The sequence below is a fragment of the Sinocyclocheilus grahami genome, unplaced genomic scaffold (assembly GCF_001515645.1).
Source record: "Sinocyclocheilus grahami isolate Dianchi unplaced genomic scaffold, SAMN03320097.WGS_v1.1 scaffold784.1, whole genome shotgun sequence".
Lineage (NCBI taxonomy): Eukaryota > Metazoa > Chordata > Actinopteri > Cypriniformes > Cyprinidae > Sinocyclocheilus > Sinocyclocheilus grahami.
In genome coordinates this window covers 301775-326416 of record NW_015505963.1, presented here as the reverse complement: position 1 = coordinate 326416, position 24642 = coordinate 301775, and the positions used below count along the sequence as shown (strand labels likewise).

The 24642-nt window shown below is 38.5% G+C and overlaps 1 protein-coding gene across 2 annotated transcripts; it reads right to left on the bottom strand.

Moving 5' to 3' along the window:
• Window positions 1–1919: 1919 nt before the first annotated feature.
• On the bottom strand, window positions 1920–19427 carry LOC107561627 (versican core protein-like). 2 transcript variants are annotated; one of them, XM_016246101.1, is made up of 9 exons: window positions 19340–19427; window positions 10109–17824; window positions 9880–9993; window positions 9263–9376; window positions 7295–7453; window positions 6846–6928; window positions 4335–4479; window positions 3847–4029; window positions 1920–3313 (listed from the first exon to the last, which is right to left on the bottom strand). In XM_016246101.1, exons 1-9 carry the CDS (start codon window positions 19383–19385, stop codon window positions 3171–3173), a joined length of 8703 nt encoding a protein of 2900 aa, XP_016101587.1. In that variant the 5' UTR covers window positions 19386–19427; the 3' UTR covers window positions 1920–3170. The 2 variants fall into 2 exon arrangements, with proteins under 2 accessions (XP_016101587.1, XP_016101586.1); XM_016246100.1 differs by lacking the exon at window positions 19340–19427 and having other exon boundaries at window positions 10109–18669.
• Window positions 19428–24642: the final 5215 nt, after the last annotated feature.

The window sequence follows — 24642 nt, the reverse complement described above, 5'->3', positions numbered from 1 at the left end:
CGCCGCTCACTCTAGCCCGCCGTGTGTGACGCTGTGTGTTTCGTTGTGAAAGTGAAACTACTTTGTTTGGTCTTCCAAAAGAGGACACAACTAGAAATCAGTGGTTAAGTTGTATATACAGCACTGTTCCAGAACAGTTCAACCCAAATATTCAGATGTGTGCAACGCATTTTATGGAGGACTGTTTCCTGAGCTAGACTACAATGCCGGCTGTTCTGACTCACAGACTGTAAGTACGTTTTTATATTTAAAGAATTTGCCACTGACGATTCAAACGCGAGTTTTGAGCAGTGTAGAGTAGCGCTTGTTGTTTGTCATTTCTCCGATCACAAATGCAGACATAGTTTTATGTTGACGCGGCGCGATGCAACGCAACGTGTAAAAAGACCGTATAAGTCATTATAATCCATAATTATGTCCCCACTGGATGCAACAAATGCCTCGTTTATAATGGGTTTTAATGTTTTTGTCTCGTCGCTCCGGCCAGACAGGGCATCACAATATGGTAAGGGGCGTAACATTTCCATCACACGCTTGAGGTATTCGGCCAATCACAATGCATTGGATAGTTGGCCAATCAGAGCACACATAGCTTTTTCAGACCAATGAGCTTTGTAAAAATCGGCGCGTTTCAAAAATAGCGGGGCATAGAGGAGAAACGATAATGTACAGTATGTGGAAAATAATGTGTTTTTTTTAACCTTAAACCGCATAAACATTTCTTTACACCAAATAATGTTCTTTTTAGCAGCATCATATGACCCCTTTAAACTTATTTTTACAAGTATTCTTTTGTTGTTGCTGCTGCTGTTGTTTTGAGCCTATAGGAAAGGTGAACTTTCTTTAGAATAAATGTTTGTATAAATGCTTGAAAAAAACCCAACCAAGAACATATCACACAATCCAACCCAAATCTATGTTCCAAAGTTTAACTTGACCGTAACCATGAAAAGAGAGAGAGAGAGAGAGAGAGAGAGAGAGAGAGAGAGAGAGAGAGAGAGAGAGATTCTATAAAATAGAATTGGGATTGGGCCTAAGAGTGTATGTCTTTCTCAGAGCGGAGCGAGAGAGAGAGCGAGAGAGAGAGAGAGAGAGAGAGAGAGAGAGAGAGAGAGAGCTAGAGAGAGAGAGAGAGAGAGCTAGAGAGAGAGAGAGAGAGAGAGAGAGAGCTAGAGAGAGAGAGAGAGAGAGAGAGAGAGAGAGAGAGAGAGAGAGAGGGAGAGAACAAACCTTTTTAGGCTTCTTTGTGTTTGGTTATGTCCTTTTGACTTTTCATAGAAACTAAATAAAAGTAACCAAAAATAGTATCCAAATGTGTTTTCTTATATTTAAAGCGTATTACTATAATGTGCTGTTTTAAAAATTGGTATGGTATTAATGTTTAAGTGAATTTCAGTTGTACAAAACATAATTTACAGTAATGATATCTGGTAGAATTATTCAGGCGTTCACGTGTTCTTAAGTTAGTGAACCAACACCATCTGCTGGTCAACATTAGGCACTGCTGATGATACTATAATTACACTAAACATACAGTCCGCTTACTCCTGTCACTGTGTATTTTATTATATTGTTATATAGATTAATGTTATATTAAATATTAGATTTGTCAATGTAAAAATATTTCAAATTGCACCCCATATTTTTAACTACTCTCTCTCTATCATTAAGCCCTTCCAATAGGCCAAAATTCACTTCATATCAGAACACAAAAAGACCAGGAATGCAAGTAGAATATAATAAACTTTGTTTACACAGAAGGCATAAAAAAACATTCCTTACAATTTTTCCATTTCACAAACATTCCAGACAATCACATTTGACAATAAACAAGTTATACTATAAATATAAAAAGATGTGCACTTTTGAGAGGGTGAAAAAATTGTAAAATAAAAAAATAATAAAAACAGACACAACAAGTAAACACACAAAAGAAAAGATCTTAAAGAAAAAATGCTTGAGAATAAACAAATGGATGACCAGTTCAACTAAAAATTCTGCTAAACCTGTTACTATGAATCCTCTTCTTTTGATCCATTGATATACACCAAATGTCATAATGAAATCCATCTAAATTCTGTGAATTCCAAATGTCATCTATTAGTCACATCACTGCCAGCTATTGACACACTGTCCTCTACTCTAATATACTGAACTCTATCAATGTGCAGTTTGGCCAAGTGAAGTCCTCAGTATGTTCAATCTCGCTACAACAATGAGAAAACAAGGAGCAGCTCAAGAAATAAATTATAGGCATCTTGTTAAAAAGACACTCGCTCAAGTCTTTTACGCATCTCACAAAGTACATTCTCTTTAAAGTAGTTTTAAACTGTCTGAGAAAAACATGAAAGTTGATGAAAATTATGTGAAGTACATACAGCAAGTTTCTTTTGGTTTAGAGATAACTGACGGCGGAATTAAATGTATGTGAAACAGATTTGCATTGTAAACACTTGAAAGAAACATCAAAGAGAGGACTATAAATAATCTAAAATCTGCATGGCTTTTCAATAGCGAATAGCTTAAAGTCAATGTATTAAAAGTATTAAAACATATTGTGTTGACTTTAAGATATCAAAAACATCCACTGCACTGGGTGCAGTTTTTTTATGATATTATTGGCCTTTTTGTACCACAACAGACACTGACTCCATGTGAGCCATTGCTCACTCTCTCTATATAAATATATATTCTTTCACATTCTTATGTACGATTTCTCATTTGTTCAGTAAGCAGCAGGATGTCTGCATACACCTGTGGTTCTTGTAAACTTGAAGAAAGATCGAAAGAATCATACGGCAAAGTGTGTATCAAAATGTACCATTATGTTTAGAAGCTAAAATAGGTTGCACTATTATAGCTCACTTGCATCTGGATTGAGAGTTAAAAATTACGAAAGCACTGTGTATTCCCCAAAAGAAGCAGAACAGATGGAGGGCAGGTCAGATAATCTTTTTGTGTTTTCAGAGGCCAGCTGAATGTGTCCTTTATGTAGTTCTTAAAAACCATCTCTCTGAAAAAGATAAAAAGCCACTGTTTCATTCCAGTGATATTCCACTCCTTGCTGGTCCTTTTAATAATCTTTTCTTTTATAATCTTTTCTTTCAGCCAGCAGGCAGATCCGTCATATGCTATCAAAATACATTAAACTGGTTGTGTTAAAAGAGCAACTATTGTTGCGTCCAATTGTGTTTTACACCATGGCGATGGTGTCGTTGGGGTACATCAACAGAATTTTCTGCCAATCTCTTCTGATGACTGCGAAAAACTCTGTATGTCTGATACCTTGCATAGGACCTTTGGAAGTTGGAGGCTGGAAAGAAAATACAAGTACATTAAATTAAAATATTTGTATAACTTTAATGTATAAAAATATATAATATATGCACACTACTGTTTTAAAGTTTGGGATCAGTACTTTTTTTTTTCTCACACAAAACATTAAGCAGCTCAACAGTTTTTAACATGGATGATAATACACATCTTGAGCACCAAATCAGCATATTACAATAATTTCTGAAGGATCATGTGACACTGAAGACTTGAGTTACTCGGCTTTGCCATCACAGGAAAAAATAACATTTCAAAATATATTAAAACCAAAAACATTTATTTTAAATTGCAATAATATTTCATAATATTACTGTTTTTACTGTATTGTACTGTATATGTACTGCCTTGGTGAACATAAGAGACATTTTTTTAAATCTTACCAACCCAAACCTTTGAATAGTAGTGTATATATATATGTACTTAAACCAGAGTATATAAAATGATCATTCAAGCTCTATAGGGATGGTTCTTGTAAAAAAGTGCTGTTGTGATAGATTTTCACAGAATACATACGACTCATGCAGGAAATCCTGGGCAAGTCCCATGAGCCGTCTCCTCTGCAGCGAATAGTGGGAACATGCCTCTGGATGAAGCCGTCCATGCACTGGTACCTGATCAGGGAGTTGATCTCATAGTGTGGGCGCAGCTGGCCAAATGTGCGGGCGTTAAGGACAAGAGGAGGCTGACTGCAGGACACTGTTGAAAACGGCACATAATAGGGTAGCCATCAGTAATGGAGGACTGAATCTGAAATGTTATTTTAAAATTTTAGCTGCTTTAAACCACTGGAGACAAATCCAAGAAAACTGCTCGTTTCCTGTCTATAAACAACCAAATACATATCATCTTAGCGTACAGCAGTCATCCAAATTTTCACAGAGTCCCTATTATACAACATTTTATTTAAAAACCACTGATGGAATTTAGACTGAAAATAAATGTATGCCTATGCATGCCCTATTATTTTAGAAATGCCCCTCATCCAGGTGCTAAAAGTTCACCTGTGCCTTTCTTGCAGGTGAAGGTGAGGTGGTAGTTGCAGGGAACATCATTCCACTGGCCATCCTCATGCCAGATCATTACCACACAATCCTCCCCTGAGGAAAAGAAACTGTCTGGCTGGTTCGGTCTCCAGTTTTCATATTGCTGCAGGAGAGGAATATGGATAGAGATGAAAAAGTTAATGTGAGCGAGACAATTATACTATGGAAATACATTTCAGAAATATTATAGTAATTACATTATGATACACTTTGAGTTATGACAATGTGTTTTTGGAGTGTTTAAAAGAAATTGCATTCAACACATCTGCACAACTTAAAATACAACCTGGCTCAAAACAGGAATATACTGTTTGTGCTGTATATATTCTTTTACATCAATATGTATGAATTCTTATTTTTTCCGTATGCAGCAGGATGCATGCATACACACCTGTGGTTCTTGAATATTTATGGCAGTTGCACTATTATAGCTCATCTATATTCAGATCCACATTTCCCAAAAAATCCTTTACCTAATTTTGTGTTCCCGGTTGAAAACAATAACTTAAAAAATGCTTGTAAATCTCTCATTATGTTATATTATCACCAAATCTTGTATTCTTTATTGTTTGTTTGTTTTGTCAACTTGTTTTATTTCAATTAGCACATGATTTGCATTTCTTCTTGGACCTTGCCACTCGGTGTTTGAGTGAAATTGCATTATTTGTGGATAGTTTTGGCAATGTTCACTCAAAAACTAAGGTGCATGCACTCAGATCAGCGAGGCCTATGGTAACTCAAAGAAAACAAGTTGATAAGAAGTTTAAATCCCCAATTTGGTAATAATTTAGCATAACGAGAAATTTAAAGCAATTTTTTATAGGCCAGTCATTTTTGACCAATAGCACCACAAATTTAACAAGGTGGGGGAAATCCCCCAAAGTACTAAAATTATTATTTGAAGGGGAAAAAATATATTTTTTTTTGGGGGGGGGGGGGGGTCAGTTTTCTTGTTTTCTTGTTTTCCTTTCTAGGTCAAAATGACAGAATTATGGCATACGGGTTAAATTAAAAAAAATTATATTTGTGATATACAGTGTGAAAGCAATCAAAAGCTTTCAAGCAGAGTATGACTGTCTTTGTATGGAGCACATAAGAAAGGCAATAACATTATTATGATACAGACACACTCCAGTAGGGGGCGCTAAGTACCCACATCACCACTAAACTGCAATAAGCAGCTGCAGTGAGTGGTATAATGCATTTGGAAGATAGTAGTTATAGTTGTAGTTATAGTAATACATCTATATTCATCCATCATGGACAAACTTTATTCAGTGTATTTCCCCCCCTTCATACACATCCGTCATCTCTCTCAGCTGTGGGTGAATGCACTGAGAAGAGAGTAGCAATTGAAAAGACCAACCTATAAAGAAAGTATCTAATAAAGCCTGCAAAGACAAACACTTTACAGTGGACTTGAGCTGATATATTTAAACAGATTTAAAGTGTTCTGAAGTACTATTCCAGATACTGTTTATACTGCAACTACACAACAGACTCTAAGTCTGCGGAGATTAAATTGTACAGTATATTGTTTTAACATAACAATAATATGAATTTAAAATGTATATTGGCACTCTTCCGTATCTATTTTTTTATCCTAAATTAAAACTGTGAAGTTTGCACATATATTAAACATTACGTAATTATACCCAACCGAGACAGGTTGGAGCTCTGGTCTTTCAGCAACCCTTTGAATACTACACCAATCACCCAACAAGTCCTGTTATTATCCTCTTACAAAAGGAATGTGCGCTTCCTGCTTGAAAATTGACGTAATGCAATTTTTGACCCTCTGGATAACTACAATGGCACATACTTAAATACATTACCAAACATCAACTCTTAATATAGTAACTCTTCTGTATACAGAATACAATAAGAGTGCTTGCAAACTCCAGAGGACATGTTTATAGCCCCTCACTGATGCCAACTGGACTGAACTGTCACACACTCACATTTTAGGTCTGGACTGTATCTAGTGTAGCCTGTTCCAGGTGCTGCTCATCCTTCACACCTCCATTACCTGTCCACACCTGTAATCTTCCTCTACCCTTATTTATTTGATCCTCCAGTCCTGAGAGAACTTCCACAGATGAAAACTCCTATCGCCTGCCCTCCAGGGCTTTTTGGCCCTTCCCCACAAAATGCTGCCATTATCTTTGAAGTGAGATCCCAGTCAGGACTAAACGACTGTAATTAGCCACTTTCCTGTTCAATGGAGGAACACCTCTAGAACCAGGGAGATGGTTGTCTCCTGTTTTACTTTTTTTCACATTAACAAATCCTTGCTAATATTACCAATGTTATTTAAATTAATAGCTTTTTAAAGAAAAAAATCTGCAAGCATCATGGAAAATACAAGGAGACTTTATAAATATTTCCTCTACATTGTCCACTAATAAATGTGTGTATCAATACCATCTTTCTAAAACAGAATAAGAACATTTTGAAGGCTGTTCTTACCACAACACTACCATCCGTCCACCGGAAATCATTCTCAAACATTTTGTCATTCAGACCGATCCACTGGTAGTCATGGCCAAGGCCTACAAGAGGAGAGAGAAACAAAAGTCAATTCACCAGCCATATTAGGAACTCTTTGTCAGTGGTTAAAAATAAAAGGCATTTTTGTTCTTATACATCACACTTCCTGCATCTAGGGCTGGAGCAGCATTTGGCCCCTTTGTTATTGGTGATAAACTAACCTTTCTTTAAACTCTAAAGTCCTCTTTGGCTAAAAATTCCTGAGCCAGTGGAATATTCCATAACTCTGATCACTTTTGTAGTGAGAAGTAAAACAAAAAACATCATCCACATTATCCTTCCTCATAAATAACTGTTAGTTTGCATGTAATTGATTAGAGCTGATGATATTAGACAGAATGACCATAACTTGGTTTATGTATACTCACGGTTGATGTACTGCTGCTCCTCATGGGACAGGACACTAGCAAGGTGTGCCCCCTGGAGACGACATTCACGCTCTGCTGTGTCCCAGTTACGCCGATGAGGAAAGAATTTGTAGCAGTGGCCCTGGAACTTGTGCCAGCCGTAGCTGCATGTTTCAGTGTCTGTAGAAAATCATGTGTGAGTTTTTGTTGCTGCGCTACACATAAACTTGACATGTAGACACTGAAACTGAGATAATCCTGCTGCTGGAAGTGAAAAAAGGTGCTTGATATTGTCTACTGTCAATTTCTTTTTATTAGTCCTTTACCTTTGGGCTTACACTGTGAGGCTGTTATCAGTAAAATAAATCAAACCTTTGTTTTTTTGTTCAGATTTCTCACTCACACTGGACCTGTGGGAATATGTTATAACTCCCTTTCATCCTCGTTTTAAATTACATGTCAGTTAAACTAGAACACTTAGAGCAAGAGCTACAACCTTGTGTCTATCATATCAGGAAGCCAATTCATTTTTTCCTTAAGAATGGCTACAGTGCCATGGTGAAGATTGGGTGCTTTGCTCTGAGGCATTGTTTAAGAAAGAGGCATTGGATCAAAGCAGACCTGTAAAACAGTCACTAACCATTTGGAAAAACTCATAGTTTTAAAGTAAGCATATTATGAACCCAGCAATTTATTAGTCTTGTTGACAAAGGATTTTAAAGTTCATAGATCAGCATTTGATACTATGATCATATTAAATTTGCAAATAAAGTGTGTCCTATCAGTCACAGTAAGTATGTTTATGTGCACTGTTATAATCAAGCTAAAGCTGGTTTTTGAGCTACAGTCTCTGCTGGTAAAACTTCAGTCAGACTCACATGATATTTTAGAAAGACAAATTATTGTTTTAGTTCAGCTGAAAGCAAACTTTTAAAGTGCTTGTAAACGCACTTACTGACTGTTTGTGGATCAACCCAGGGCTGTTCAACATCAAGCTGAGAGCTTTGATTTCTTGTTTGAAATCACTGTGATTATAGCAGTCTTGCCCTGACAGAACCACTAATTGGTGGGGGGGGGGTCTCTCAAAACTTTCTGCAATTAACATGCAGGAGGGAAAATGTCAGGTCCTGATGTGTCACTACTGCAACAAAGAATAAACTATACCAAATAATAAAACTATTAAAACTCTCATTAATATATCATTAACCATCAAATCATCCATAGCATCAGTACAAATGCATGTGAAAATACATGAAGCAATGTTAACTTGTGATTTTTGGCTTATCATTTAGCATTTATTGCATTTAGTGGCATTTTTTGCATTTCTGCTTTCTCTGTAAGCAGCTGAGACTAAGCCACTGTGCAGGAGACTTCTTTGTGTCTGTAATGTTGATGCTATCTCAAGTTTGAGATGAAAATCATGTTCAGAGTACTCAAGAGAGTAATGCACTCATGACATCGGCTTTCATTTGTTTTAATTCTGACAAAAGCCAGATGCTAGTTAAACTGAAGAGATTTCACTGTTAAAATGTTATTGTGTACAAATACTTTGAAGGGGATAAAACTCTCAAGAAAGTAACCTCACTCATGTAAAGTGTAAATTAATATCTACAGAGTAATAAGAGAAAGAGTGATGGTCTTAACAGCTGTGCTCAAATGAGAAGGTTAAAAAACTGTATCCTCTTAAATAGTGGAAAGTACAGCATAATTATGTATGTCTGCTAGCATACAACAGTTTTGGAACAAACCCAATTTCTTACATCAAGTAAAAATCTATTATCTATCAGGATCTACCAAACCATGAGTCACATTTACCAAACTCATATCTGCCAGGAATGTCTGAGTATTTTTATTAACGATGAAATCATTTGAATATTTTGAGGTTTACATGGTATATCTTCACAGCAGTCTCTGTGGCTAAAGTAGCTTCACAAGTTATCAGCAAGTTGAACTTGAACAAGTGATTATGTTAAATTAATATGATCTTACCTTGCTCACACAGTGCTCCTGCATAACTTGGAAGACATACACAGGTGAATGAGTTAAGGCCATCAATACATGTTCCTCCATTACGACAAGGGTTTGTGTGACATTCATCAATATCTATAAAAAATAAATTAAAATAAGGCGACTAAATAATTTACTTATGTGCATTACAATTAGTTGGAGTTAATGAGAATTTTAAGGTGCACTACAGAAGACTTTTTTGTTTAAAATTGAGCAAAATCCCATTATCGATCAAGAAATAAAAAATAAGTGTTTGATGCCTAAGTGAATCAGGGTAAGACAAAAACTGTTAAGTATACAATAATAATTGATATTTTAGGCAGTCATGAATTTGAAGGGAAATTTCTGGTTTACAGCATTAGCCTGGGTATAGTTACATAATTTCCATAAATAGAGTAAAGAAGGTCTGGTACTACAGCGACAGACATGCTACTTCATGGCTCAAACTATCAAATTCATTCAAGCAGAACAGCAGTGCCAAGCAAAGCTGATGCAAAATATGTAACTTGTAAGTTTATGTTTCGCCACAGATGGCAATATTGAGCACAAAGTTCTGTAGTGCACCTTTAATAAATGAATGAAACACTAATACAGCATACCTATTTCACACTGGTTACCATTATATCCAAGTGGACAGCTGCAGATCTGAACACCACCTATTTTTACACAAGAACCGCCATTCAAGCAAACATCATCAGAACAGGAGTGAACATCTGCAGTAAGAGAGGGAGGATAAAAGCATGTCATACAAAAATAATGGTATAGGTATAGAAAGTACAGTATATGCATTCTGTTAATTGGGTCTTTAATACAGTGTTTACATCCTACCTGGAATATCAAATGTCTGCCCGATCATTGTGTATGGAAGGTCTGCTGTACTGTGTGTTGTGCTTTCATTCTGTGCACTTGGAGGTGGGCTTTTAACCAAAGTGGCCTCAGAAAGGTCTTCAAGGGAGGGAAATGGTGTTGTAATCTCGCTCTGGGTGGTAGGTACTGACAATGTAATCTGATCTTCATTTTGAATTGGAATCTCAGATGTAAGAGTTACAGCTTCCTCAATCTGACCAGCTGCCTCTTGTTTCCTTGATGCAGTTTCCTTACTAACAATCTTTATATCAGACTCAGGTGTCATAATTAAAGGTGAGGTTGTTGCAGTAGACCGAATTACTGCCTGAACCTCATCAGATGATGAGATAATAACCGAATCCTCCTCTGAGAAGCTCTTCAAACTAATGGAAGTTACAGAACCATCAAATTGAGGTTGTATGGTGCTGCTGAATCCTGTGTCAACTCTTTCTTCCAAGAATTTCTCTTCACTTATAGCAGCGGATCTTGGTTTATCTGTGAAATTAGAAAGTCTGGTTGTGGTGTGATGCTTATTGGAAGATATGGTGTTTACCTCCCCAGATGTGCTTCTCTCTGAACCACTTGTTCCACTGTTTGGTGAGCTGGTGAATGAAGCATCACTCTCAGTTCTTGAGACACTCTCAAAAGTAGTTTCACTCTCAATGTCTGGTTGCATGGTAGTCTCAAATCTTGTTTCAGTGTCAAGCTGAGAGGTGGTCTCAAAACCAGTCTCCACATCAGGCTGTGAGGTGGTCTCAAAACCAGTCTCACTATCAGTCTGTGAGGTGGTCTCAAAACCAGTCTCAACATCAGGCTGTGAGGTGGTTTCAAATCCAGTCTCAACATCAGGCTGTGAGGTGGTCTCAAAACCAGTCTCACTATCAGGCTGTGAGGTGGTCTCAAAACCAGTCTCAACATCAGGCTGTGAGGTGGTCTCAAAACCAGTCTCAACATCAGGCTGTGAGGTGGGGAAACTCTTTTCACCTTCAGGTTGGGTGATGTCATAAATCCTAGTGACATCTTCTGAGCTAACGTCTAAGTCAGTCTCACTGTCAGTGTTTGTTTTGTTCATTAAATCTGGTATGGAATATACTGTTATGTAAGGTTCAGTTTTTGTATCATAATCGATTATTTCATCTGTCTCTTCCTCAGAGGAAAGTGGAGCTCCTGTTTTGTCACCCAGCCCTGGTATGGATGTAGATGAAAGAGATCCCACTAATGTTACTGTGTCTGTAGTCATATTAAACTTTGATGCAGATATAAGAGGTGTGGGAATGGTTGTTGATGGAGATGGCACATCTTCATCAATCCTGATGTCTGTGTTGGGTTTATGTGTCACTGTCATCTCAGACAAAGCTTGGTGATATGGTTCCCCATCAGTTACTGTAATTGCTTCAGGCAAAGAGGTTGTTGCAAAGTGAATCACAATATCACTCTCCATAGATGATGACAACAAATCATCTTCAGATATTAAAGGAGAGTCTGTTAAATCAGACAGTCCTGTAACCATTTCAATTGTTTGATCACCTGAGCCATAATCTGTTGAAGAAAATAACGCACTTGTGGTTTCCTCTGAAATACCAGATCTAGTTGATACATCTGTGCTTGTTAATTCACTTCCCTGAATTACCTTATCGGTAGAGGGACTACTGAGTTCAATGTCATCAGCACTTGTCATGTACACTGTTTCCTCTGTGTCAGCTGTTAAGTCATTATCATCAGTTGCTGCTGTTTTTGTGTATGTACTTGTAGTCGTTTTGGCAGGTTCAGTCATGCTAGCACTTGATGCAATATGGAAAGATGCAGTGCTTGTTAAATCCAATACTGGAGAAACTGACTGTTCAGAGTCTGTGATATCACCTGGATATTGTGAAGAAACACTTTCTCCAGAACTTGATGGGGCAGATGTTACATGATCTCCAGTATGTGTTGATACATCTTCAGATGAGTCCTCTTCAGCTGAGAACATTTCTGTGATTCTGTCAGTGGACACTTGAGATGTCATGGGGGTTAAAGTGGATGTTTCCAGAATACAATCATCCGTAGACAAAGTGTCTGTAAGTTCTGTGGAGGTCTGACCATCTTGTGTGTGTTCAGGCACATCAGCATCAGTAGCCTCAGGAGATTGTGTTGCTTGTGTGTCCTCTTCTAAATATGTTGAACTGCTCAGCAGGATGTCTGCGGTTGATTGGGTTTGTTGAACTATTAACCTGTCTGTTGTGGTTTCAAATGACACACGTAAATGAGGTAACTCAGTGCCATTCATTCCAGATCCTTCTGGCTCCTCTGTCATAAAGCTTGAGGGTTGTGCCGTCATGACAACTGGGGTTACCCCAGCTGCTTCTTCTGTAACAATTGTAGGGGCGAAGGGAGAAGCCTGCTCTAAAACAGACGAAGTATCTGCATCAATAATCATGTCATCCTTAGTGAAAACTTCTGGTTTGATGCTATCATCTCTTATACGCTCTGTGACAGTTGAAAGTAGCTTATCTTCATCTTCCTCCTCCTCTGTGAATATTAAGACTGGACATGTCGGAGTGACTTGCTGATCAGCACTGTCCTTAGATAAGACCAATGGAGTAGTGGTGGACACAGGATCTTGAGGTGTCACGAAAGAAGGCAATTTAGTGTGGTTTGTTATCACACCAGATGGTGTTCCAGGAGTTGTAAAGCTAGTGGCTGCTATATCTGAGACAGAAACTCCAGAATGCTCCTGCTCTGTCGGTGCTGTCACTGGGACCGAGAAATCTTTAGCATTTGTGCTTGAGAACGTGTGTCCCTGTGAAACAACTCTGACTATACTGTACTGTCCACTGTTGACTGAGCTAAAGGGTGTCATGCTAATGGTTGTTTCTGTCATCTTTGAGCTTGATAGCAAAGGTGAAGATGTCACAAGAGTTGAATCATCACCTGATCCATCATCTTCTGCTCCATCCCCCTCAGTTGAGTCTTCCCCAATACCATCCTCTGAAAGTGAAGTTGCAAGCATTAGAGTTGACTGGGTAGAGGTCAGGAATGAGAGAGATGGGGATAAAGTTGACTGATGTGTTAAATCTGTACTGCTAGTGACAGATGCAGCACTCGAGAAACCTGTTTTCTTCTCCATCTCTTCAACTTCTGCCTCATCAGTTCTTACAGTTAGGTCCTCATATGCCTTAGTTGTTGATGTTTTGTATATCTCAGCAGTAGGATCTCCTGGTGAGGTAAATTCCTTGTCATCCTCTGTGGTTGATAATTCAAACCCATTTAAATCGGTTTCTGGAGTGTTTGGCTGTAAGGTACTCTTTAGAGTCTCAGAACCTGATAAAGCCTCAGATGTGCTTGACAGTATTACAGCAGGTGTTGCAGCTTCAGTTATCTGTGGTTGTGTGACTGTAGTTGACGTTGTTTTGTCCTCAGAGGGTATATATTGAGGAGGAATTGACTCAAGAGCTGCTGGGGATATTTCACCACTAGAGCCATCATCTTCATCCACTTCACTTTCAGCTGTTATTTCACTACCTTCAGTAAATAACGATCTCACTGCTGTTTGGACAGTGCTAGACAACAACGTTGATTTAGTTGTGAAGGACGTGGAATGGGAGGAACTTACAAAACTCCCTGGCTCTGATGTGCGGTTAGCCTCACTGATTTCTGCCTCATCAGTATAATTGTCAGACATTTCCTCTGTTGGACTCAGACTGTCCTCTTCACCAGAACCTTCTAGTTGAGTAGTTTCTTGGTCATCTTCTACAATACCAGAGCCTTCTCTGTCTACAAAGGCAGATGTGATAGGGCTTGAATTTTGTGTTATGGTGATGTCTTTGTCGAGTTCTGTGAAGCCAGTGCTAGTTATAAGAACTGTAGGAGAACCAGTTTGAGTTTTGATGGCTGCTGATGAAACATGCATGACAGGGGACACCCCTGATCCTTCATCATCTGTTGTGTCATCCTCTGCATCAGATGAAATTGTTGTGTGAATGCTATGGCTTTTGCTAGAAGATGTAAACATTGTTTTTGTCCTGAGAAGAGCTGAAGTTGCTTCGTAACTGGCAGTGACTGTTGATGTTTGGATGTGCTTGAAAGGAACAGTCGTTGTTTGGATAGCTGAAGGTGCGGTGTTGTCATCTTCTGTTGCCACTAAAGTGAGACTAGGTTTACCTGATCCAATTGCAGTATGACTAATAATTGATTCTGCGGTGTGTTTAGTCAACTGTGATTGAGTAATAGTATGAGAAGGTCTAGAAGACACTGAGATCTCTGCGAGTCTTGTACTAACCGGCTCTGTTGTTGTGTAACTTGAGCTAACTACTTCTGTTGCATGGTGGGAGCTAGGTTCTTCTCTAAATTCAGTCATTGAAGAGGCAAACTCTCTTTGAGATGTCATGACTTCCTGACTTGTGACTGTTCTGATCATAGATGAGGGAGCTGTGGTGAACCTCTCTGGTGTCTGCTGACCAGAGCCTTCTACCTCTGTGAGTGTAAAAAATGAGCTTGCTATAGGTTCTCCACTTACAGTTATTGTAAAATTTGTTGTTGCTGTTATGTTTTCTGATGGCTGCACTCCAGAAGCAGGAGCTGACTCAAAACCAACAGCAGTTGGCTTGTCCTCTGATGGTGTTGGAATGTGAGGTATTGATTCTACAACAGCAGATGATATTTCAACAGAGCCATCATCTTCAGCCACTTCATTTTCTGCAATATCTCCACTACCTTGTTCAGAAGACAAGTCTGTAACTACAGTTTGAACAGTGCTTGAAAACAATCCATTTGTTGATGAAGTGGAATGTGAAGAACTGTCAGGTTTTGCTGGCTCTGATTCGTGGTCAGTCTCATGAATTTCTGCCTCATCAGTGGCTACAATATAATGATCATATGCTTTAGTTGTCAGTGTAATTCTGACTTCATCACTGGAAACCTCTTGCTGAACTTTTTCTTCTGAGATATTAGAGACAAAAGTGGAAACAGATTCTGTGTGATGTCTCTCTGTTGGCTTAATTCTTGGGATATTTGTTGAGAACCACACTGAGTTTGCATTGGTCAGGTCAGTTGTCTGATCTCTTGTTGCTTCAGCATCTGTGGAGCTGGACACTGAGATTGTTTCTGTTGTGTCAGATGATGTTTTGGTAAGTTCATGATCTGATTTGGTTGGAGTATAAAGTGAAGAACTTGTTGTGAACTCTTTGCTAAACAAATCAGAGGTCTCATCTCCTGAAGCTTCAGACTCTGTAGATGGCAAACTTGAAGAAAAACCTGATGGTGACAGTACATCTTTGACAGTCGTCTTCTCCAATATCATTGTAACAGTGCTTTCAGATAATGTCTCATCTAAATGTCCAGTATGAGCAGAGGAGAACAGAGTCTCTGAAACATTAATAATAGTGGATCCAGATGGTTTTGCTGACAGATCTTTGTCCTCCATCATAGTAGCTGTGGTTGTTGCTATAGGTGATGTAACATATTTACTTGTAACTGTTTCTCCTTTTGAGTCCCCAGTGCTCATGGATGAAAATGTATGTACAGTACTAGTTACAGTAGAGTCAAGGGAGGAAACCGTTTCTCTACTATGTGTCTCAGTTGTCTGATCCATTTTAGCTTCAGCATCTGTTGAGCTTGACACTGAGATTTTTTCTACCATGTCAGATGATGTTTTGGTAAATTCTTGGGCTGACTTGGATGGAGTATAAAGTGAAGAACTTGTGGTTGTGAACTCTTTGCTAAACATATCAGAGGTCTCATCTCCGGAAGCTTCAGACTCTGTAGATGGCAAACTTGAAGAAAAACTTGATGACGGTACATCTTTTGCAGTTGTCTTCTCTGAGATCATTGTAACAATGCTTTCAGATAATTTCTCATATAAATGTCCAGTCTGAGCAGAGGAGAACAGAGTCTCTGAAACATTAATGATTGTGGATTCAGATGGTTTTGCTGACAGATCTTTCTCCTCCATTCGAGTAGCTGTGGTTGCTGCTGTGTGTGATGTAACATCTTTATTTGTAACAGTTTTTCCTCTTGATTCCCCAGTGCTTAATGATGTAAACTTACGTACAGTATTAGTTACAGCAGAGTAAAGAGAGGAAACAGGTTCTCTAGTAAGCACATCAGTTGACTGACTTCTTGTAGCTTCAGCATCTGTTGAGCTGGACACTGAGATTGTTTCTGTCGTGTGAGATGATGTTTTTGTAAGTTCATGGTCTGATTTGGTTGAAGAATAATGTGAATAACTTGTTGCTGTGAACTCTTTGCTAAACATATCAGAGGTCTCATCTCCTGAAGCTTCAGACTCTGTAGATGGCAAACTTGGGGAAAAACTTAATGTTGACAGCACATCTTTGGCAGTTGTCTTCTCTGGAATCATTGTAACAGTGCTTTCAGATAATTTCTCATCTAAATGTCGAGTCTGAGGAGAGGAGGACAGAGTCTCTGAAACATTAATGATTGTGGATTCAGATGGTTTTGCTAACATATCTTTCTCCTCCATTAGAGAAGCTGTGGTTGTTGCTGAATGAAATGTAACATCTTTACTTGTAACTGTTTCTCCTGTTGAGCCCCTGGTGCTCAGTGATGAAAATGTATGTACAGCACTAGTTACAGTAGAGTCAAGAGACAAAACAGATTCTCTACTATGTGTCTCAATTGTCTGATCTCTTGTAGCTTCAGCATCAGCTGAGCTGGAAACTGAGATATTTTCTGTCATGTCAGATAATGTTTTGGTAAATTCATGATCTGATTTGGTTGGAGTATAACGTGAAGAACTTGTCGTTGTGAACTCTTTGCTAAACATATCAGAGGTCTCATCTCCTGAAGCTTCCGAATCTGTAGATGGCAAACTTGAAGAAAAACTTGATGATGGTACATCTTTGGCAGTTCTCTTCTCTGGAATCATCTTAACAGTGCTTTCAGATAATGTCTCATCTAAATGTCTAGTGTGGGCAGAAGAGAACAGAGTCTCAGAAACATTAATGATTGTGGATTCAGATGGTTTTGCTGACAGATCTTTCTCCTCCATTAGAGTAGCTGTGGTTGCTGCTGTATGAGATTTAACATCTTTACTTGTAACTGTTTGTCCTGTTGATTCCCCAGTGCTTAATGATGTAAACGTAAGTACAGTATTAGTTACAGTAGAGTTAAGAGAGGAAACAGGTTCTCTACTAAGCACATCAGGTGGCTGATCGCTTGTAGCTTCAGCATCTGTTGAGCTGGACACTGAGATTGTTCCTGTCGTGTCAGATGATGTTTTGGCAGATTCTTGGTCTGACTTGGATGGAGCATAAAGTGAAGAACTTGTGGTTGTGAACTCTTTGCTAAACATATCAGAGGTCTCATCTCCTGAAGCTTCAGACTCTCTAGATGGCAAACTTGATGAAAAACTTGGTGACAGTACATCTTTGACAGTTGTCTTCTCTGAGATCACTGTAACAGTGTTTTCAGATAATTTATCATCTAAATGTCGAGTCTGAACAGAGGAGAACAGAGTCTCTGAAACATTAATGATTGTAGATTCAGATGGTTTTGCAGACAGATCTTTCTCCTCCATTAGAGTAGCTGTGGTTGTTGCTGAATGAGATGTGACATCTTTACTTGTAACTGTTTCTTCTATTGAGCCCCTGGTGCTCAGTGATGAAAATGCATGTACAGTACTAGTTACAGCAGAATAAAGAGAAGAAACAGATTCTCTACTATGTGTCTCAGTTGTCTGATCTCTTGTAGCTTCAGCATCTGTTGAGCTGGAAACTGAAATTTTTTCTGTCATGTCAGATAATGTTTTTTTGATAAGTTCAGTGTCGGATTTGGTTGGAGTATAAAGTGAAGTTGTCGTCATTGTGAACTCTTTGCTAAACATATCAGAGGTCTCATCTCCTGAAGCTTCAGACTCTGTAGATGGCAAACTTGGAGAAAAACTTGATGTTGACAGCACATCTTTGGCAGTTGTCTTCTCTGGAATCATTGTAACAGTGCTTTCAGATAATGTCTCATCTAAATGTCCAGTCTGAGCGGAGGAGAACAGAGTCTCTGAAACATTAATGATTGTGGATTCAGATGGTTTTGCTGACAGATCTTTCTCCTCCATTAGAGTAGCTGTGGTTGCTGCGGTATGAGATTTAACATCTTTGCTTGTAACTGTTTCTCCCGTAGAGTCCCAAGTGTTTGGTGATGAAATTGTATGTACAGTACTAGTTACAGTAGATTCAAGAGAGGAAACAGTTTCTCTGCTATGTGTCTGAGTTGTCTGAGCTCTTGTAACTTCAGCATCTGTGTAGCTGGACACTGAGATTGTTTCTGTTCTGTCAGATGATGTTTTGGTAAGTTCATGATCTGATTTGGTTGGAGTATAAAGTAAAGAACTTGTGGTTGTGAACTCTTTGTTAAGCATATCAGAGGTCTCATCTCCTGAGGCTTCAGACTCTGTAGATGGCAAACCTGAAGAAAAACTTGATGATGGTACATCTTTGGCAGTTGTCTTCTCTGGAATCATCTTAACAGTGCTTTCAGATGATGTCTCATCTAAATGTTGAATCTGAGCAGAGGAGAACAGAGTCTCTGAAACATTAATGATTGTGGATTCAGATGGTTTTGCTGACAGATCTTTGTCCTCCATTAGAGTAGCTGTGATTGCTGCTGTATGTGAAATAACATCTTGACTTGTGACTGTTCGTGCTGTTGAGTCCCCATTGCTCAATGATTCAAATGTATGTACTATGCTAGATGAAGTAGAGCCAATAGAGGAAACGGGTCCTCTACTATGTCCCTCAGTCATCTGATCTCTTTTGATATCAGCATATGTTGAACTGGACCCTGAGATCTTCAGATGATGTCTCATCTAAATGTTGAATCTGAGCAGAGGAGAACAGAGTCTCTGAAACATTAATGATTGTGGATTCAGATGGTTTTGCTGACAGATCTTTGTCCTCCATTAGAGTAGCTGTGATTGCTGCTGTATGTGAAGTAACATCTTGACTTGTGACTGTTCGTGCTGTTGAGTCCCCATTGCTCAATGATTCAAATGTATGTACTATGCTAGATGAAGTAGAGCCAATAGAGGAAACGGGTCCTCTACTATGTCCCTCAGTCATCTGATCTCTTTTGATATCAGCATATGTTGAACTGGACCCTGAGATAGTTTCTGTGGTTTTGCTGAGTTCTTTGTCTGATTTGGTTGTGCTGTACAATGAAGAACTTGTTGTAAATTCTTTGATAAACATGGCAGATGTCTCATCTCCTGAAGCTTCATACTCTGTTGATGGCATAACTGAAGCAAAACTTGAAAGTGACAGTTCATCTTTTACTGTTGTCATCTCTGAGGTCAATGTGGCACTGCTTTCAGATAATTTCTCATCTAAATGTTCAGTCTGAGTGGAGAAGAACAGAGTCTTTGTAGCATCAATGGTTATGGCTGCGGCTGTTACTGTGTGAAATGTAATATCTTGACTTGTGACTGTTCTTACTGTTGAGTGATCAGTTTTTTCTCTTGTAGCCTCAGCATCTGTTAAGCTGGACACTGAAATTGTCGCTGTGGTTTTGGTGTCATCTGGATCTGATTTGGTTGCGCTGTACAATGAAGGACTTGTTGTGAACTTCTTGCTAAATATGTCAGAGGTCTCATCTCCTGAAGCTTCAGGCTCAGAAGATGCCAAAACTAACGTAAAATGTGATGGTGACAGCACATCTTTGGCAGTTGTCTTTTCTGTAATCATTGTGCTTGTAACAGTGTTTTCAGATAATGTCTCTTCTAAATGTACAGTCTGAGCAGAGGAGAAAAGAGTATCTGTAACATTAATGATGGTGGATTCAGATGGTTTTGCTAACAGATCTTTGTCCTCCATCAGAGTAGCTGTGGTTGTTGCTGTATGTGATATATCTTGACTTGTGTCAGTTTGTCCTGTCGAGTCCCCAGTGCTCAATGATGTAAATCTATTGATGGTAGTAGTTACAGTGGAGTCAAGAGAGGAAACATGTTCTCTACTATATGCCTCATTTGTCTGTTCTCCTGTATTCTCGGCATCTGCTGAGCTGGACCCTGAGATTATTTCTGTGCTTTCAGTCGGAACTAGAGACCCAGTGCTCAATGATATAAATGTGCGTTCTGTGCTAGTTTCAGTAGAGTCAAGAGTGGAAACAGGTTTTTTACTATGTCTCTCAGTTGTCTGATCTCTTGTGATCTCAACATCTGTTGAGCCGGACACTGAGATTTTTTTTGTGGTTTTGCTCAGTTCTTGGTCTGGTTTAGTTATTGTATACAATGCAGAACTTATTGTTGCGGTTCTAAACAAAGTCTCATCTCCTGAAGCCTCTGAAGATGGTAAAACAGAAGAAAAATGTGATGGTGAAAGCTTATGTTTTGCTGTTGTCATTTCTAAAATCTTTGTTGATGGCGTCATGAATTCTGAAGTTGCCTCTTTCTGCATTTTAACAGTCTCACTTGATGATGGTGCAAATGTAAATGGTATGTCCTTTTTTCTTGTTGCTGTTGTACTATGTACTTGAGTTGGTAATGTCAAATTAAACTCTTTAGTTGTCTGAACACTCAAGCCTGATTCATCTGTATCCAAACGGTTCATATGTGCAGAAGTAGGCCCTAGGCCAGAAACACCCGTGTGTGTTGTCTTTTTGATTGAGTCATCTTTCTGAGTTGTCATTCCCATGACCTGTGTTGTAACGACTGTATCTTTGACTTTGTCCTCTGTTACTGATCCAGTACTGTGCACTGAAGAAGATATAGATGAATTAGTAGTGTCATCATGATCTAATGGAATATCTGTTGATCTAATTGGGAGTACTGGTTTTACAGAAGGCTGCTTTTCAGTGGTGGAGGTTAAAATGTTTGGCATGACAGTTCCTTCAGATACAAGTGTTTCCTCTTCGCTAATTGCTATGGGAGGAAATGGCGGAGTGGACTCTACCAATATTCCTCCTGGGCCAAAATTAATGTCCGGATGAAGGGTTGTGGAATACAAGGGGGACATTACTGAGGATCCTGAAGCCAGTGATTCATGTGGTGTTCTGCCAGCCTCCACTAATGAACTATCAAATTTAAATGTTGCTTCTTCTTGTTCACTTAAGTTGTGTACTCCAAGAGAATCACTTCCAAACGTATCTCCTCTAACTTCTGCCACATCTTTAGGCTGAAGTGTCACCTCAAACTTGCCATTTATGAAGCTGACTGTTGGGGTCATGGTATCTCCACTTGCTACAACATTCTCCCCATCAACAGGAAGATGATCATCAGGTATCTCAGGGATGACTACCAACTGGGGAGTGTGAGAATGTGACTCTCCAAAAGGCATCAGACTTTGATTGACTGTTGAAAAATGGAAAAACAAAAGCAAAGAAATTTAATTAATTGCCCCTTTTCTGTCTGGATGCACTTGTAGCAGGGTTGTCCAAAATTCAGAAATGAAGAATCGTGTTTCTATCAATTCATGAATATCAGTTGAATTGTCAAATTTAGTTAAATTGAAGTTTAACTGAAAAACACTGGTAATTTATTATCTTCAATCATAAACTTTTTAATCTTTCAACCAAGGCTTTGTTGAACCAACATTCAGTTTTTGTTATACAGACATATGAATTTCTTTGAATTTCAATTCATTTCAATTCTACTTCATTACATTTAAAAATGAATTGCAACTCAGTATCCTATTTACAACTTAGCTTCAAATTCAGTTAAAATTCAGGAACTGAATAAGAATTTCAAATACATTCTCAGTTCATTTCTCAACGGTGCACAACCCTGAATTACAGTGGAACAGTGACCAAATCAGACACTTGAATAGTTCACAAAAATGTGACAAAATGACAAAAGTTCAAACGCAAATGCATATGCACATTACTGGACTCATTCAATTCAAAAGCAGAAACTGTGTATTTTTTTTCTATATTAAGTCTTTTCAATGAGGACAAAGAGAATTGGCAAATGTGTTTTAGTAAACTACTTATTACAACCAACAACACAACTGGTCCTTTCACTGCATACATATTTACAGACCTCACAACAAATGATCCTCTCCACTAAATGTCCTTGTTGTGAACTTGTGACTTTGTCATCAGAGTCCGAAGCAAAGACAGACATCTGGTTTCTTCATGACCAGCTGTCACAAACTAAAGCACTAAATATCTATCAGATCTACCATTTCATCTTAAAGCAACATTAGTCATATCAAGTAAACATCCCACACAGCTACCGATATGTTTTTCAAGGTCAGATGAAGACCAATATTTCTGAACTTGTCCAGAGTAGTAGCTGACGTTGGGAACACCTGCAGGGACAAAGGTTAATATCTGCAGACACTTGGTTAAGCCAACAGAAGTCTGGACAGACAGAACACAGAAGAAAAACTCCTCCTCTCGTTCTCATTCATTTGCCTATTGTCCAAATTTCAGACACAGGGGAATGAACAAACCCAAAGTTCCCAGCATCATTTTATTAATCTGGTAAAAACAATTTGGAGCGGGCTCAAAATGGAGAGCAGTGCAGAGGTCTGACGGCAGGCACAAATGTGCTTTTGTCCCCAAATCATTACCTCACTGGCCTAAGCAACCTGGGTAATGTCCTGAACTCATTAGTTTAATTTTTGTGTCACAATGCTTTGACATGAAATATGTAATATTTCATTTTTACATTCTAGCTTTCCTTTGGTCTTACATTTATTTCTTGCAACCAACCAAGTAGGCCAACATACGGATGCAACACTCGCGTTCTCTACACTACCACTTTCTCAGTCTTTATATACAGAGGAGATTCTGCAGTAGAGATGACATCAGCCATGTTGTAGTGTCCAGACGTCAATGCATTAACAGACCTCTTTGTTTACACTGGTAATGCGTCCAAAGCCTCATTTTGCCAAGCCTGCCGTCACTGACAGAAATCACTGGGAGAACAGATTTGTTAGGGCATCCCCTAATGAACAGCTCTCTAAACTAAATGGATACACATCTGTATTGAAACAATCTCTGCCAGATGCAGGCAAAAAAGAAAAGAAAAAACTTTCATTAACAGATCAGAGCTGCTAGCTAATGCTGCACCTGTGGAGTAGTATAGGTAACTGCTTGGAGCTTCAAAATTACTCAGTAGTGAAGTCCTACTGAACACAATGTGGACCAGTTTGAACCATCAAGAAAGCATCTTTCTTTCTCACAGAATCACAGAGTTAGAGAATCAGAGTTCGCCTGTCACCATTATAAATGACTGCTAAAGGCAATACAAAGAACACAAGGCTAAATCTCTGCTGTATGGTACTGTAGTATCCATAAAAAATTTGACAAGGCTTTCAATACCCCCTGTAAAATCAGCAAATAGGGCAGGCAGTTTTGTTTTCAGGACGTGAAAGCATTTTCAGAAACAGTTAGAACACTAAGGTTTTTGAAAGTCCCAAGAAAGTGACATTCTCAGAGATTGACAGAAATATTGATCTTGGGTACTGCGGAATGCCTTTCTAAGTACATTTTAAATGTATAGAACCATTATTTTCAGGACCCTGGACAGCACTGTTAAGGGCTGTTCACACCTAGAATGATAATTATAACAATAACTACAACAATAAAATTTTAATAAGCATTCTAATTCTGTGGGAAGTCCACACAACACACAGTAACAACATCATTGGAATATACTTTCATAATTATTTTTTTCCAACTGATGATGACTAAAAGATGGACAACCAATCTACCTGACTTCAAAGAGCTGGAACATTTAAAGTGGCAGCCAACATAACTGCAGTATAATAAACAGAATGCTATCGTTCAGTGATTCGGACACTAATAAAGTTATTGTCATCTTTAAAGATGTTATTCTTGGTATGAACAGACCTTTAGCAGTTTTGCGGCATTTAATAACAGTTACTGTATAGTGGTAAAAGATGACCATTATTCTTTCTGTGTTGAAAAAAAAATGCACCATAATAATTTATGAACAGTGAATCATGATTTATCACGAATTTAGCAACTTGAAATCTCTGAACAAAAGGTTAGCCAAGCAGAACCTTTGTTAGTTATCTTAATGTTTCAATAATATATAAAAAACATAAACACTTCAAATCATCATTATATATTAAATATGTTACTGATAACGAATGAAAACCACAGAGGGTGAGAACATATACTATTCCTTTCATGTTACATGTTCATATTTACATAAGATAGTGTTTTTAAAATATATGATGTAGCCCTGCCTTGCACATCTTTTCAATATCAATGATCCATGGGACTAATATGCCATGTCAAACCACTTTGTTCAGAAAGCATGTGGAAACCTCAGAGGAAGAAAAGCAGAGAAATCATACCTGATGAGTGATCAGAATCAGTGGTGGTGTCTGTGGCCTCTATTAGTGTCTCCCTGGGTGCCTCTGAAGGGCCTGAAGTAGCTTCTTCATGTGATGTTTCATGGTCAGTAAGTGAAGGTGTCGTTATCACTGCTCCTGCAGCAACTGTGGCTGAACTAGGTGAAGTCAAACCCAGTGAATTCGTAACGAAAACACGGTCAGTCAGTTGAACAGTTTCGCTTTCTGAATAGCTGGTGAATATCTGAGATGCCTTTTGTG